This window comes from Canis aureus, chromosome X (genome assembly GCF_053574225.1).
Source record: "Canis aureus isolate CA01 chromosome X, VMU_Caureus_v.1.0, whole genome shotgun sequence".
In the NCBI taxonomy this organism is placed as follows: domain Eukaryota; kingdom Metazoa; phylum Chordata; class Mammalia; order Carnivora; family Canidae; genus Canis; species Canis aureus.
The window spans coordinates 115,277,361-115,293,808 of record NC_135649.1 but is presented as its reverse complement, the minus strand read 5'-3'; the positions used below and the strand labels follow the sequence as shown (position 1 = coordinate 115,293,808).

Sequence of the window (16,448 nt, the reverse complement as noted above, 5' to 3'; positions counted from 1 at the left end):
CAGCTTCGTGCAAGACTGCTCGTTTTCAATGGGGGCGGCTGACAAAGTCCTTTCCCTTTATTCCTACTCAAAATCCGTGTATGGCAACGTGTTACTCTTATTATTGATCTGCTAGCCTAGAGGTGGGCGGACTTCTGGAAGGAGAGTAGATATCTCCAGCCCTGTGGCCTATTTGATCCCTTTCGAAACTACTCTGCTCTGTTGGTGTATCATAAAAGCAGCCGTAGACGGTGTGTTCGGAGAGGTCCTTAAGTCCGCCCTCTGGTTCCATAATTCACTTGAAGGACTCACAGAACTCAGCAAATTGTTAGAAGCACAATTGCAGGTCTTTTATTTTCAGGAGTTTATTTATTTATTTGATAGAGCAAAAGCGAGAGGGATCACAGAGGGAGAGGGAGAAGCAGACTCCCCGCTGAGCAGGGAGCCCGACATGGGGCTCCATCCCGGGACCCCGAGATCATGAGCTGAGCCGAAGGCAGACGCTTCACTGACTCAGCCCGCCAGGTGCCCTCACAGTTCCAGTTTATCGTGGCCAGAGGATACAGATTAAAATCACCAGGGGGCAGAGGTGCATAGGGCAAGAGAGTTTCCCAGCTTACAGCTTCCCAACGCCCTCTCCCTGTGGGGTCCTTCACATGGTTCTTATTTCTCCCAGCAGTGACAGGTGACCACGTGTGTGTGGTAGCGCCAACCCGGGAAGCTCCCCTGAGCCTTGGTGTTCAGGGTTTTTGTTAGACGTTGGCCACATAGACCAGCTGAGCTCCCGTATCCTGCTCCTGCAGAGGTCGAGCTGGTACGACTTGGCCCAAGGCCCTCACGTCGTTAGCACAGGCTCTCTGCTCTCTACCTGGCTCCCAGGTACACAGACACTCCTGGGGCAGTACACTCCACGGGCTTACACTTTACCTCCCAAGAGCCGGGAGCCAGGAGGCAAAACTTTCTTTAAGGCAAGACGAAGCCTCTACTACACACGCAATGTGCAAATGAATGGGCATGACCAGATTGGGCGCGGGCCAGGCCACAGTTGGAAGAGCCCTGAGATGGGACACCCGGGTGGCTCAGTGGGTGAGCGCCTGCCTTCAGCTCAGGGCGTGATCGCGGGGTCCCGGGATTGAGTCCCACATCGGGCTCCCCACAGGATACCTGCTTCTCCCTCTGCCTGTGTCTCTGCCTCTCTCTGTGTGTCTCTCGTGAATCAATAAATAAAATCTTTTAAATTAGATAAATAAATAAATAGCCCTGAGATAACCCAGAGCACCGCATCATGATAACGCCCTGTGACACCATGGCTTGGTCTATGATACCAAATAGTCAGGAGAGCTCCTTGCCATTAGACCCCCTACCCCATCCGAAGGTATAGGTTAGGACTTGCATGCATTCCTTAACAGAAAGAACTCTAAATTTAAAAGAGAGCCCTGCTGTTAATTCCCTGTGGCCTTTTTATTAGGAACCCACCCTAGAGTGAGTGTGATTTCCCTGAGGGTGGCAGATGGTGGTGAGAAGACAGGGAACGGTGCAGAACTCACAGCAAATTAAAGCTTGCTTAGCTCGTACCTAACAGCTTTACTATCGCCACAGACACAGGTGGGTAGGCGTAAAATAGAAATAGTATAGTTACGAAAGGGATATGACACTGTTTAATAAAAATTGCCAAAATTCTTGCTACAGAATCACAGGGAAGAAAAACTTGCTATCGATTTTCTGATTTTCCAGTGTCCTCCCTGGTTTATAAACTATTCAGGAGAATAGTTTATAAACTATGTGTTGCCACACAAAGGCTGGTTTTGTTTGTTCTTTTCTGGGCCTTGAACAAAAATTATGACACAGAGAATCTTTCTTATGAAATTCAATATAGTCAAGGCATTTCTGTGGAATGACTTCTTCGGTGGTGAGTGGGTACGGGGATCTTGGTTTTAAAGAGGCCTAGGGAAAAAAATTAAAAATTAAATTAAGTTAAATTTAAAAATCAAAAAATAAAAAAAAATAAAGAGGCCTAGGGAAAGGCGGCTGGCTGGCTCAGTGGGTAGAGCATGCCACTCTTGATCTCGGGGTCGTGAGTTCAAGCCCTACGTTGGGGGTAGAGTTTACTTAAAAAGAAAAAAGTAAATAACAGCAAAACCATTAAAGGAGCTTGAGGAAATTAAGAAAGGTCTGTAGAAAAGAATCAAAATTTCAGACAGCTCAGTAAAAAAAAAAAAAAAAAAAAAAAAAAAAACACCTACTCTGTATTGTAGGGTTTTTCTATCTTGGCATTGTTGATACTTTGGACGAGGTAATTCCTTATTGCGGGGCCTGTCCAGAGCACGATGCTTAGCTGCATTCCTCCATATTAATAGCAGCCCCAACCCCATTATGACAACCACAAATGTCTCCAGAAATTGCCAAATGTTACTATGAGACAGAATTGCTCTGGGGTTGCAAAGCACTGCTCTTTGGGATTTTTAGCATCGGAGTAAAAAATATCTTGAAGAGAGATCATTTACTGGTTTTCAAAGACATGAAAAAAATGTATGTGTTTTTTTTTCCTTCATTTTCAAAGACATTTCTTTTGCACTGCAGTAAACATGGGCTTCCGTGTAGAACACCTATCAGGTCATAGATGTTTAATCCTGCAGAGGATTGCTAACAAAGCTTGCTCATTCTACTTTCCCCCAGAGATTTAAAATAAAAGCTACTATATTGTATTCTTGTATAACAATAACGTATATTGTTACAGTACCCTAACTCTATCGAGCGGTGCTACAATAAATGTGTGCTGTGTATGAACTCATTTAGTCCTTATGTCTCTTCGGAGGCTGGTATTAGTATTATCCCCAGTTTATAGATAAGGACATTAAGACACTCAGAAGTTAAATAACTTGCCTTAAGCTGCACAGCTAACATGAAGTCGAGCTGGGAGTGGAAACCACCATTCCCTGATCCCTACTACATTTTTTTTTAACAGAAGGGCGCCTGGGTGGCTCAGTCGGTTAAGCATCCGACTCTTGATTTTGGCTCAGGTCATGATCTCAGGGGCCTGAGATCAAGCACCCAGGGTGGAGCCTGCTTAAGAGTCTCTCCCTCCCTAAGTTAAGACTTAAGTAGGCACCTCCTCCAACGAGTCAACTTGTTGCCTCCCTGTTTCTGAGCTCCGTAATGATTTGGGGCGGTGGGTGAGGTCAGGAAAAGGATCATCAAGCTTCGGAATGAACCAGAAGTATAAAACTGAAAGATCTGAAGCCTACTCGTGCAACAGTTGTCATTCCTGGTAAGCTCGGCACGCGGGCCTTGCTGATGTTGACGGCATCTGTCAATGTTTCCTTGTAAGGATGTCATCTTAACTCTTCAAGAGAAGCTTTCCATCAAAGGCATCGAACACTTCTCCCTCATGCTGGAGCAGAGGACGGAAGGGGCCGGAACCAAGCTGCTTTTGCTTCACGAACAGGAGACTCTAACTCAGGTGTGTGAAATTACACCCCCAGGTGAGAGCAGAAATTACACCTGCTGCTGAAAGCAGAGGCTGCCCGGCCCCAGAATTCCCTTGTCCTCCGACCCTTTAAACGTACTCACTGCAGCCCTGGGTATTCCCGCTAAAGAAAGCTCTGGCGTTCATAATGGGCTTTACATCTCAAGGTAATGTTTCTCTTTTTGGGCAATTTTTCATAGATTGTCGATCGGTGTCACATACAGAACTGTCACAGACTCCGCAACTACTCACTGGGAATATGGCTCCGTAGAATCATATTTTGTGTTAGGGCAACGACTCGTTCACCTGTTCTGACAATCGATCTCTTGAAACTGTCGACAGGAAACAGCTCCTGAGATTACTGAAATGAAGCCAAAACTCTATTTCGTTGTCTTAAGCTCTGGGTTGCATACTGGTGACTATTGGTGGAAGCTTGGAATCCCTGCCCCAGTCTGCCCACCGTAAATACGTGATCCACCAATGCGTCCCAGTTCCTGGTTACCGAAGTGCCACCCCCATCTGTTCTCGGGAGACAAGCAGGCTGCTTGGCTGCTGAATTCCGCGTGGCACCCTGACTTCTCTTGTGATTCGACACAAGCAGAGTCTTTGCTGGAAGTATAAGGGATTCCCACAAACTCCTCTTCTGTAGGAGAGCTCAGGGATAAGGGAACTTTGGGGAAGGGGGGGGGACGTGAGGGGAGCCATGGTCATTCTCTCCCTGCTGTAATCAGTCTGGAGTCTGATTTAGGGAGAAACCCACAGCGGTGTTAGAGAGTAATAGCAGTCTCTGCACTCCCCCCCCACCCCCCGATCTCCTTCTCGGCCCCCCACCCCCACCCTAGTTCTGGAGTGCTACGACTTACAGCCCCAGCACCCTCGGATCGTCTCCAGAGGACTGCCCGTAGACCACTGCCACCCATGCTGTCCGCACCTGGAAATTCGCATCCCCCTGGGCCAGCCTGAACCCAATGACTGATCAGTGGTCCTTTGGCTCGGGTCCTGGTGGCTCTACGGTGTAGGCCGGAGCGACCCACTGCTGGCTTCTGTGCCCTTGCTCGGCTCTCCTGCCTGCCCCGCTTTGCCCACTCCCTTCCTGGCCTCTCCTGGGAGCAGTTCCTTAGCGGGTCCCTCCGCTCAGGGTCTGCTTCTGGGGAACCGACCCAGGATATGTGCAGTTTTCAGGGAACCAGGATCCAGGACACGTAGCAAAAGAACTTGGACCACTTCCTTCCTTGGTGTCCAAACACACGTGCCTTTGCTTCCGTGTCCCTCGGCCAGCACTGACGGATGCTCGTGTCTGGTCTGCTCTTCCAGGTGACACAGCGGCCCAGCTCCCATAAGATGAGGTGTCTTTTCCGCATTAGCTTCGTCCCAAAGGATCCAATTGACCTTTTAAGGAGAGATCCAGTTGCTTTCGAGTATCTCTATGTTCAGGTATGTGAGAATTGGAGCATGCTTTATAGTAATACCGGAGGATGAGTTATTTCTTTTTTTTTGTTGTATTTTTTTTATTGGAGTATTTTCCAACATATAGTATAACACCCAGTGCTAATCCCACCAAGTGCCCCCCTCGGTACCCGTCACCCAGTCACCCCAACCCCCCGCCCACTTCCCTTTCCATCACCCCTTGTTCGTTTCGCCGGGGGATGAATTAAGTGCAGGGTTTTGCCCCTAAATGCTTGCATTTGGGATCTTCTTCCTCTTTTTCCCCCATCCCAAGCTCAGGGCATTGTGAAACCATTCCATGGTGTGTTTTTTTTATTTTCCCTTTTCATTTTGAAATCCTATCATGCTTAAGAGAAAGTTGCGAGAGTAGTAAAAGAACTCTGATAATCTTCACACAGACTCACCAGTTGTTCACATTTTACATATTTACTTTATTTTTAGTGAGAACACATGTTCTCCCCCTACACACACGCACACACACAAGTCCTTTTTCTAAAGCATATGAATGCCATTTACCAAATCCTGCTGATTTACCCCTAGCTACTTCAGTGTGTATTTCCCAGCACAGGACATTTTCTCATATAATCTTGGTATGATTAACAGAATAAGGAAATTTAACACAGATATATTTCCATCCTGGTGTACAACCTATATCCAGATTTTGCCTACTGCCCCCTAAATGGCCTTTTTCTTCTGGAAATCCATTTTCTCCTACAACAGGATCCATGCCAGGATCCTGTTTTGCATCTAAATGTCTTGTTACTTTAATTTCCTTAAATCCAGAATATTCCACAGTCTTCTAAGACCTTGACAGTTTTGAGGAGTACTGGGCAGTTATTTTGTAGAAACCTCCCGGTCTAATGTTTTCTCCTGATGAGGTTGAGGTTATGTCACCTGGGCACCATATCAGGGGACATTTGAGGTCCGTTTGTCCCCTTAACGATGAGCTTAACTTTGACCCTTGGTTACGGTGATGTTCCCCAAAGCTATCCATCCAGAGGTTACTAGGGTTTTTTGGTAATGAATAAGTAATTCGTGGAGAGGTGCTTGCAACTCTCTTAATACCCTTTCACTCACTGGTTTTCATCTTCACTGATGGTTCTTGCCCAAATCCACTATTACTGCAAGGGTTCAAAATGGTGATTCTTCTAATTCCATTATTTTTTCTTCATTTATTGTTTGACTTTCTACTATAAAAAAGATTTTCTTTCCCTTCTCTCCTTTATTTACCCATTTATACACTCATTTATTTGCTGGTTAGATTGTTGTGAAATGTGATATTCCTTAAAATGGAATACTTAATTTCAAGGGAATAAGACTTTGAGAAAATAGTATCTTTTGCAGACTGACTCTCTCCAATTCTGGGTTACAATTCTCAAAAAACAAGGCTTCGAGAGATGAGAATCTTTACCAGTTTGCCCCAAAGGGAATTTATTCGTTTGACATTTAGGAGATGTCCCTGTATTTTTCCGTAACTGCTTCCCATTACTCTCACTTAAATTCCCGGTACAATCACATTAAACAGTAAGAACCCGTTTACCTGAAGTTTAAGCATCTCACATTAGAGCTACTCAAAGAGATTGTAAACCTAAATGTAACCTCCCTTGACAAAAGAAAAGGGAGAAAATGCCAAAGCAAGGAAAAAAAAAAAAAAAAACCCCAAGGATGTGCTCCCTTTGGCTGGGCGTACCTGTATAAGGCAGAGATTTCTAGAATCATCAGAAACAAAAAAGCAAAGACATTGGAAAAAAGGAAAAAAAAAGATAGAAACGTTTGTTAGTTCTAGGTAGTTGATAAACTGGTTTTTGTTTTCCTATTCTCAGTATTTCCTTGCACATTTCAAAACTTTTGTGGTCTTTGAAAAGTTGAGTGGGAAAAGAAAACCAGTAGAAGACGGCAGAAACACAGACAAGCTAAAGGCCAGAGGTTGGGAATGGTGACGTAAATTAAAGTGGCGCTAAGCCCTAGAGAACAGAAATTAAGGTCGAAGGAGAAAGAAGCAGAATATGTACTAGAACATTCCAGCAGATGGGGCACTAAAGGCAAGGTCCACTTAAAACGTTCCCCACCTCAGTGGTCTTGGAAGAGACTGCAGTAGCTCCGGCACAGTAGGATGATTAGATGATTAATGGTCATGACCATAACCCCGAGGCATCTGGAAAAGACAAGTCCTATGCGGTGTACCCTGTTCATCAAGTAAAGAAATGTGCATTGCACCTTACACCATTCCCTACCCAGGACGGCAAAACTGTCATGACCTGGCTTTTCTAAGTGGGACCTCGGGTCACCTGGACCCCTCAGCTAGAAGCCCTGGGCCCTGCAGGCCGAGTAACCCAGACGTGACCGCCTGATTCTGAGCCGGCAGTTACTGCCTCTCCAGCCCCCCCATTCCTGCTGAGACCCAATCCGGGGCTTTGCCACAGCAGCTCAGCTTGTGAGTTGCAAGGAAATAGTTACAGGTGCCAGTCAGGGCATCGGTGTAGACGATGGAAGCATTCACTTGGCATTCTCTATAATGCTGCACCCCTCCCATCCACAAGATGATGCTTCCAAACCATTTTACTCCGCTCCTGTTTGCAACAGCCCCCTTAGCGATGCCGGTTGCCTTTAAAAATATGCATTAATTTATTTGAAATAACCGTAGAAAAACTATCACATGTTGGGGAAAAAAAATGCCCGTTGCATTTACGAAAGAGGAACGCGGTTGTGCTTCTCCCGCGGAGGGCCGACCTCTTCCGTAGACCAGGAGACCTGCTAAGCACGGTTCTGTTCAAGGTTTGTCTACTCAAATCGAATGCAGCGCATGGAGATCTTCCTCAGTCAAAAGATGCACTTGTTATTCCCGTGGGGCCTTGCTGGGGAGTGGAAAGCCTGCCCCGCGATGCTGCCCAGGGACTCGCAAAACACTGTGATGATGTTTTCTGCTTCCCCACCCTGGGTGTTGCATGGGTGGTGGACCAGCCAGCCACCCCTTCAGGGACCAGCCAATGGAGGGAGGGAAGGAGGTGGGAAGCCATGTGTGGTGGACCAAAATTAAGCTCCCATCATCCCCTATGTCCTCCACTGAGAATAGGAAATGAGAATTTCTTGGCATCAGCCTTTGTATCACAGAATGTGAGGTGTGTCTAAAATAACTTAGCTGTCTAACATAAGTCAGCGGATCTGCAAATGGTGCCGGGTGCCCACGTCGATTCTAAGGCACTAAAAAGATGCAGTAAAATTAGCCTAGAGAACAAAAGAGTAAGCAGAAGCAATGTATATCATCTTACAACGACCAAACCCCGTTCAGCTTTGTGGGTTCCTGTTGAGGGCAACAGCCCTTGACTCCAGACGAGCAGAAGTTCGAATATGGTCCTAGCTGTTAGCCTCCCACTTGTTAATGGGCCATGACGTATTTCACAGACTTTAGCATATACAGTAACAGAAAACCCTCGCCATTCAGACGGTTGTTACTCATAATCGCCCGTGTGCTAGCTATGAAGAGAACGGTTGTCCCCCCAACTCGTCAACAGGACAACACCTAAGAGGCCACAAAGCGTTTTAAGACACTTGCGCGGCATTGGTTTCCTTCTTAGCATCTGACATGTCCGTTGTAAAGGAACTTTCTGGGGGCCCCAAGTAGAGTCTGTCAGGACCTCTCTTCGGCAAAACAACGACCACCATTTGCTCGTGTGAACTGTATTTTCAGTAATGTAATTATGAGTAATAAAAGCACGATCCGTACCGCACAATATACATGTCAGACTTCACGCTAATTCTCCAGGATCAGTCTGAACTAATTATATAATGTAATTAAGTGACTAATCACCCTGACAAAAACCTCACCCAAGAAGTCTGGTTAAACACAGGGTGTGAAAGGAATAGGACACAACAGTCCCCGTCACAACTCTTCAGAGAAATAAGAGTGGTGACTCACCCTAATGAAGCGCATTCCGTTTCATGAAACATCCTTACAGGTGTGCCAGCAACCGTGAGAGTTAGCCCGCTATTCGGCTGGGGAGACAGACTTGAGGGATGAAATGCCATGTCCCAGGTCATTTGATCAGTCGTTGACAGAGCCTAGGATCAAGGCTTGCGTCTCTAAATCCTGCGTGATGTGCAATAGCAGCACTAGAAGAAGGCCATGTACTAAAATGATTTACCAAAAAATAATAATAATAATAATAATAATAAAAATGATTTACCTACAAGCTTCAAGGGCTGCTCGTGGCCTGGCACTGTGCCAAGTGGCTTCCTCACCTTCACCCTTCGCGAGACTGTAGGGTGACGCTCAACCCCACGGTGCCCCTTTATGGACACCCCAAGGCACCTGGAAGTAACTAGGAACCCAACACTAAAGCAATATGGTAGCCTAGAGGTGCACTCAGCCCGCCCTGTGACCTGCCTCCAGCAAGGGGTGCTGGCTTGCAACCCCAACAGGTATAGGATCTGGAGGAGGAGCAAAGGGAGAAGCCCTCATGGAGGAGGGAGGCGGGGAGGGAATGACTTCCCGCTTAGGGCTGATGGGATGAGCCGAGAGGCACGACCCTGGACCACCAGACGGAGCTCGCCCTGGGGGGGCCCTCGCACTCCCTCCACTCCCGCCCCGTAAGGCCCTTGGCACGAACCCCCATTGCACAAACAGGTAAACCGAGGCTGCAAGGGCAAAGTGGTCGCAGTTCCATGCACCGGTGGCCGTTGGCAAGGCCAGGCCTCCGAAGCAGGCAGGGGTGAGCCCACTACCTTGCGAACGGCCTCCCCGGCTGCTCTAGGCACGAGGAGGAAGTTAGGGATGTGGCCCCGACAGCTGTTTCTGCGGGCGATCACTTACAACGGACCCGGACCCGGTGGGGTCCTTCACGTGGTTCACTCGTGGAATCCTCGCTCTGACCCTGGGAATGGCGAGCAGTATTGTACTAAAGTGTACTAAAGTGGAAACTGAGGCACCGACTAGTTAAGGCGCTTGCCTGAGTTCCCACCCTCCGACGTGGAGGAACAGGATTCGAACCCAGGATTCCGCCCCGGCACAAGCCACGCGGCGCCCGCCGGGCTCTGCAGGGCGCATGGTGGCACCTGTGCTCCGACGTGGGCCTCGGCTCCTCGTTGTTTTTACAAACAGCCACCACGCCAGCCGCAGCTCCCTTGGCGGCCGCGGTGGCATGTGTCGCGCGGCCTCCGTGCTGGTGCTGACCGGGTTCCACGCGGCCTGGCGGCAGTGTTTGCACGGTGCACGCTTGGCCTCCTGGCTGGGCAGGAAGGTGGAGGGGGGGGGGGTGCAGGTCCCCTGTCCCCGCCACCCTGCCGCCCTTTCTTTGACGCGCGGCGCCCCCTGCTGGTGTCCGTTTCGCAGAGTTGCAACGACGTCGTTCAGGAGCGGTTTGGGCCCGAGCTGAAGTACGACATCGCCCTGCGGCTGGCGGCCCTGCAGATGTACATCGCCACCGTCACCACCAAGCAGACACAGAAAATCTCCCTCAAGTACATCGAGTAAGTGTTGGGCCCCAGGCCGCGAGGGGCGCCGCAGGGGGCCTCCGTTAATGCCGGCGCGTTTGGGGACGTGGCCTCCGTTCCCAAAACCCCGGGGCAAGGCGGGCAAAGGGGCCGAACACCGTGTTCGGTCCAGGTGGGAGGGGGGCACTCCTTGCCCAGTGCACCAGGTGGGAGGGGGGCACTCCTTGCACAATGCACCAGGTGGGAGAGGGGTACTCATTGCACAATGCACCAGGTGGGAGGGGGGCACTCCTTGCCCAGTGCACCAGGTGGGAGGGGGGCACTCCTTGCACAATGCACCAGGTGGGAGAGGGGTACTCATTGCACAATGCACCAGGTGGGAGGGGGGCACTCCTTGCACAATGCACCAGGTGGGAGGGGGGCACTCCTTGCACAGTGCACCAGGTGGGAGGGGAGCACTCCTTGCACAATGCACCAGGTGGGAGGGGGGCTCTCCTTGCACAATGCACCAGGTGGGAGGGGGGCACTCATTGCACAATGCACCAGGTGGGAGGGGGGCACTCCTTGCACAATGCACCAGGTGGGAGGGGGGCACTCCTTGCACAATGCACCAGGTGGGAGGGGGGCACTCCTTGCACAATCCACCATTAGCAAGTTGTGGTGAAAATGGGGAGCCGATTTCAAGTGAAGCGCACGTCTTAAGATTCCTAAGCAGACTCTGGTCCTAAGCCAGGCTTAGGTGTCAGTGCCTTTCAGACATGCAGGTCTTTAAGTTCTCGTGACATCCCTAGGAGATCGGTAGCATTTTCACGGGAGGTTACAGATGAGCAAACCCAGGCACAATGACGGGTTGCTTTGCCCAAGTCCCACGGCTCCGAGCCAGAGGGCTCAGGACTCGGGCCCGGGCGGCGGGGCTCGCACTGTGCTAGTTGGGGCAGTCAGTGGAAATACCTGTGCTTTAAAGGTGGCCCGCGTCACCTGAGATCACTTTAGGTGCCTAAGTGCGGTGTAAAAGGAACGCTCCGTCACCATGGGGAAGGATGGTGTTTGTGGCAAAGAGCCGTGACGGTGGGAAAGAAGGCCGCACGCTCAAGCCAGGCTCTGTGATTCGAATGTTCTGCGGGAAATCGGGCTGCCTTGTCTCGCTCCGCATCAGCCCACTCCTGCTCTTTGGCCAGAGAAGATTCCACCCTACAAAAAAGCAGTTTGCGTTACCTTCAGTTAGGTCGACGTAAGGCCCGTCCTTTAAAAGAGAACCCTTTGCCACCCGCCTGTGCGCCTGCCGTTGGCAGGTGATTCAGGAGCCCCCCGCAGCCACCGCTCCCTTGGTCTTGGCAGCTCTGCTGCTGAGAGCAAGGAACCCTCATATTTCAAAGTCGATGGCAGAAGTGCAGCCACATGGCCACGTAACACTGCAAGCCTTAGAGCCCTGTCCATCTGCACAAGTGATGTGCAAGCTCCTTGCGACCCACCTGCCACAGAAGCTTCCCGTGGGCTGCCTAGAAAGCCTTTCTCGACTCCCGCTGTGCCAGGGTGACCCACCAGGGAGCAGAAAGGCTTCTCAACGAGTTCGCGAGCCTGTCTTGGGGAGGATGGGAGCTCCAGCGCTCTGGCTCCAAGGCCACTAGTCTCACAACTCTGGGTTCTCCTGTCTACACCGAGGGACAAACCCTTGTGTGCAATTTGAGAACCTCGGGCCTTCCCTTCTCAGCCCACTCTTTTTCGCAGATGGCTTCTCTCTTTCTTGCCACACGTGCTGTGTCACCTGAGAGCAACTCGGCTCGCAGAGAGGTTTTAGGCTCAGTTGGGCACATTCCCTCCCTCATCTGTTCCCCTTTAAAAAAAAAAATGTTATTTATTTATTCATGAGAGAGGCAGAGACACAGGCAGAGGGAGAAGCAGGCTCCCTGTGGGGAACCCGATGCGGGACTCGATCCCAGGACCCCAGAATCACGCCCTGAGCCAAAGGCGGATGCTCAACCACCAAGCCATCCAGGGGTCCCTCCATTCCCCTTTCTTATGTTCCTGGGGAGGGATGATACTGGCCTCCATGTGAAAGAGCGCCCCGTACAACTTGACATGGTTTTCAGACTGTTAAAATGCATTTCTGTTCCTATTATCTGTCCCCACATTTTACCAGTTGGAATATGGTACAGTCAGAAACCTCCCAGAGATAACTGGCTTGAGTAAGAATCTCACAAAGTCTGTGATGATGTTCTTATTAATTCATTCACTCACCCAATCCCTGTTCACTGAGCATTCGTTCTATGTGGTATTCACGCTAGGACAGCAGGAAGTACAAATAAGTATAAATTATAATCCCGAGCATCCTAAGAACTCATGATCTGATTATAAAGATACGAGGGTCGCCTGGGTGGCTCAGTCGGTTGAGCATCTGACTTCAGCTCAGGCCATGATCTCGGGATCCTGAGATCAAGCCCCGTGTCCCTGCTCAGCAGGGAGTCCTCTCTCTCTGCCCCTGCCCCATCCGCCACTCATGCTCACACTCTCTGTCTCTCAAATAAACAAATGAAATCTTAAAAACAAAAAAAAAAAGATACGAAAGTAATGATTTAAAGTGCTGATACAAGTAGAATTACCAGGCACCCCATAAGGAGTGCCAGATGATGGGTAGAAATAATAAGTGCGAGTGGAGGAGGAGGAGGAAATGGTGATCATGAAAAACACCATCTTAACCAGCGATGGGCATGGATGGTCAAGTGGGGGAAGGCCGTCTTCCCACGCTTCTTTGGAGGGGATCTGGAGTCGGAGACACAAGCAAACCTTCTTGAAGGTCTTTATAGTATTTAGAAGACCCTGGATGGGCGCCTGACCAATCAGGATGGAATTCATAGAGTTCAAACTATGGAACCCTGCTGGGGTAGGGGTGTAGTCGTTGCTGAGGAAATGGGCCCTCCACAAACCTTATTAACCCAATGCTGCCCATTTTTCCTGTCTGTGCACACCTGTCGGGAATGTGGCGCCTCCCCACCAGTACCACACACACTTAAGGGTCACGACCCCCACCCCGTCACCACACCAGCCGCGCTCCTTGCATGCACACACGCACCCAGCAAGAGCTGTTGCCTGAAGGAGCTAGATGGACATCATGTGGCCGGCGGAGAAGTGTATGTTTGTAGTGAAGTAGCCACTGGGCGGGGGGGGGAGGGGGCAGGAGAGGGAAGAGCGGTCTGGGGCATGAAGGAGTTGGCATAGGCCCTTCTAGTGAAGAGAGAGACGGTGTGGGGGACGGGGAGTAGTAACAGTGGCAGTAAGCAAAGGAACCGGCAGAAATGGTGTTGGAAATACATACTCAGGTATGTGAATGAATTCAGTGAGACTCCAGCCTTCCAAGAGGGTTGGACAAATGGTCTCCATTTCCACTGGTCCCCAAGGCATTCTCTCTGGAGAGGGAAGGCTATGTTTCCTTTAAGGTGCAAACAGCTGTATTCCTAATCAGCTAGTATGTTCCCCGAGCGTAAATTCAAAGTTGCTTCCCTAATTGGGGCCCCAGCTCCATTTCCTGACTTGCTCGGAGTTCGTTTGTTCCCACAAACATCAGAGTGCCATCTTGTCTTAGATAACTAATCATCACAAGAACGTGAAATTAAAGATATGCTCTTTATTGCAGAAAAGAATGGGGATTAGAGACTTTTCTTCCCTCTGCTGTGCTGCAAAGCATGAAAGAGAAGAACATAAAGAAAGCACTTTCACACCTTGTCAAAGCAAATCAAAACTTGGTACCACCGGGTAAAAAGGTATCACATTTGCATCTTAATGGAAAATGGATTTTAAAGAGCCGGGCTTGCATGCATTTCTAAAAATGTTTAAAATTAGCTCGTGAATAAAATATTTTCAGAGGCAGTAACACCGCATAACCCCCGCCCCCACCCCTTTTCTTCCCTATTAACCTGTTTCTAAGGCTAATGAAAAGTAGGTGTTCTTGTGGAGACTTCTTTCTTTCTTGTAAGCTATGGACTCCTTGTTGTACGGAGTGTGTGTGTGTTCACGTGTGCGTGCAAGAGAACCTTGCATAGCCACTGAGATCTTGTGATTAGAGAACAGAATTGCAAGACGACTGCGCATTTCCATCGTGCTCTTGCGTACGGCTCAGACTGTCTTAAATACACAGCAGCCAGCAAGGGGCCTTGCAGACCAGATACCGCATTATTTAACCCGGGGTTTCCCTACGTCCCCACTGTTGACATTTGGAATCATTGTTTGCTGGCGGAGGGAGGCGGTCTTGTGCATTGTGTGGTATTTAGCAGCATCCCTGGTCTCTACCTACAAGACGCCCTCCATCACGACGTGGAAAACGTCTTTAGACATTGCCAAATGTGCCCTGGGGAACAAAATCACCCCCGGTTGACAACCGCTGAATTAAATCTTACTTCTGAAAGGAAGATAAAATTATTTCTGCCATTCACCACCATTAGTGTTAAAATCTCCCTTATTATTATTTTTTTATCAGAAGACACAGAAAGGGCATTTTAAAACTTTGTTGGTCGGAATAGAGAGTTATGTTTATAGGCAATAAAAAGCAAAGGGCTTCAAGAACCAGAAAGAGGACCCTAAAAATACAGGACCTATAAAATTGGAAGCAGTGTTACAACCCGAGAACACTTAACAATTGATATTGGCCATAGAGACTTGGGTGGCTCTAATACAAATCACTGTTTATGTGGGTAATTCTTTGGTCTTGGTATTGGATTATAAGTCATTTTTACTGGCTAAAACATACTTATTGCTATTCCCTCCTCACCCCATGGCTTTTTAAAAAGTAAAATCAGCTTCGACACACTCCAGCCACTGTTGCCTTACTTCCTCATTTCTGAAAGCATTCAGCTCACAGAAATCTAGCAGGACGTCAGGGATGAAGATTTTGTAGGGGCGCCTGGCTGGCTGGCTCAGTTGGTAGAACGAGCAGCTCTTGACCGCGCGGTCTTGACTTCAAGCCCCGTGTTGGGTGTAAAGATTACTTAAATAAGTAAACTTTAAAAAAAAAATTTTTTTTTTTAATTTTTGGTTCTGATTTGCCCAAAGCTAATTTCTTTTGATTGGCCCAATAGGATTTTTTTCAAGTGTGGCCCACTGGATTTGGTTAACTGTTCTAGAATTGATCGATCGATCGATCGATCACTGTTTTTCTATAAAGGTCAGTTTTTCTACCCAAGAGTGAGTGGTTTGCTTTCAAATCAATTTGCAAAGTGCTTTGGGTTTTCGAAAGAAGTAGGATGGCCCAACAGTGCTGGCTACCAGTGACATAAAGGGTAGTGCATTTGGGTATAGTTAACAATCAAGTACTTGTTTTGTGATGTGGGAATCTCCATTTTTGAGTCTTTCGAAAGATACATCTCACCTGGATAAAATTTTATGTTTTATATCCTTTATGAAACTCAGTAGATCCTTGAGTTGAACTAATCAAACAGGGACTTCTGGCAAGTCCCAACATTTCTACAATGATTGGAGCACAGAAAGCTCATTTTCCCTGAAAACATGCCAAGGCTGGAGGAAACTTGAGATGAGCGTGGCCAGCCTATTTCACAGGCTGTATGTAGATGGCAGGTGTGTGTTCAAAACGGCTCCCACGAACTCTGTGTACAGGTGAGTCTCCTGTACACAACCCGCTTCGTCCCTACCTGCGATTGGAAAGCACCACTCGACTCTTGGGGGTCTCCAGTGAGCAGACATTTCAGTGGAATATCTTACCATCTTATCTCTTTTGTTGAGTGCCCCGGCCCAGCGGATCCACGTTTATGACCTCCCCCGCCAGGCCTTTCCCCCCAAATAAAAAAAGGGTTTAATCTGGATGTCTTGTTGCAACCCTTTATTACGAACCCAAATACATAGCAGTTTACCCTCACTCGTCATGAAGAGTCCTTGTCACACCCCTTCTGTTGGCAGTGAGAGCATCCCGGTTTGCCCCTGTGGTTAGCTGGTCTCCAGCAGAAACCACACCATACCCACTGGAATTAACACCTGAGGTTTCTTTTCTCTCCTCAGCTCTCTGCACTGCAAGCCAAGGTCCATTATCTCAAGTTCCTCAGTGACCTTCGACTGTACGGGGGTCGTGTGTTCAAGGCAACATTAGTGGTAATTGCTTTTTCTTGCTTTCTCTTGGAAGCTA

The 16,448-nt window shown here is 48.7% G+C and overlaps 1 protein-coding gene across 4 annotated transcripts in view; it reads left to right on the top strand.

Moving 5' to 3' along the window:
- Window positions 1-16,448, top strand: part of FRMPD4 (FERM and PDZ domain containing 4) — a 565,544-nt gene that overhangs the window by 532,768 nt on the left and 16,328 nt on the right. For all 4 annotated transcript variants that reach the window (XM_077889744.1, XM_077889743.1, XM_077889745.1 and 1 more), the window contains exons 8-12: window positions 3,308-3,439; window positions 4,760-4,879; window positions 10,221-10,357; window positions 13,953-14,079; window positions 16,325-16,414. In XM_077889744.1, the coding sequence (XP_077745870.1) occupies window positions 3,308-3,439; window positions 4,760-4,879; window positions 10,221-10,357; window positions 13,953-14,079; window positions 16,325-16,414 (606 nt within the window). The remainder of the gene's footprint in view (window positions 1-3,307; window positions 3,440-4,759; window positions 4,880-10,220; window positions 10,358-13,952; window positions 14,080-16,324; window positions 16,415-16,448) is intronic.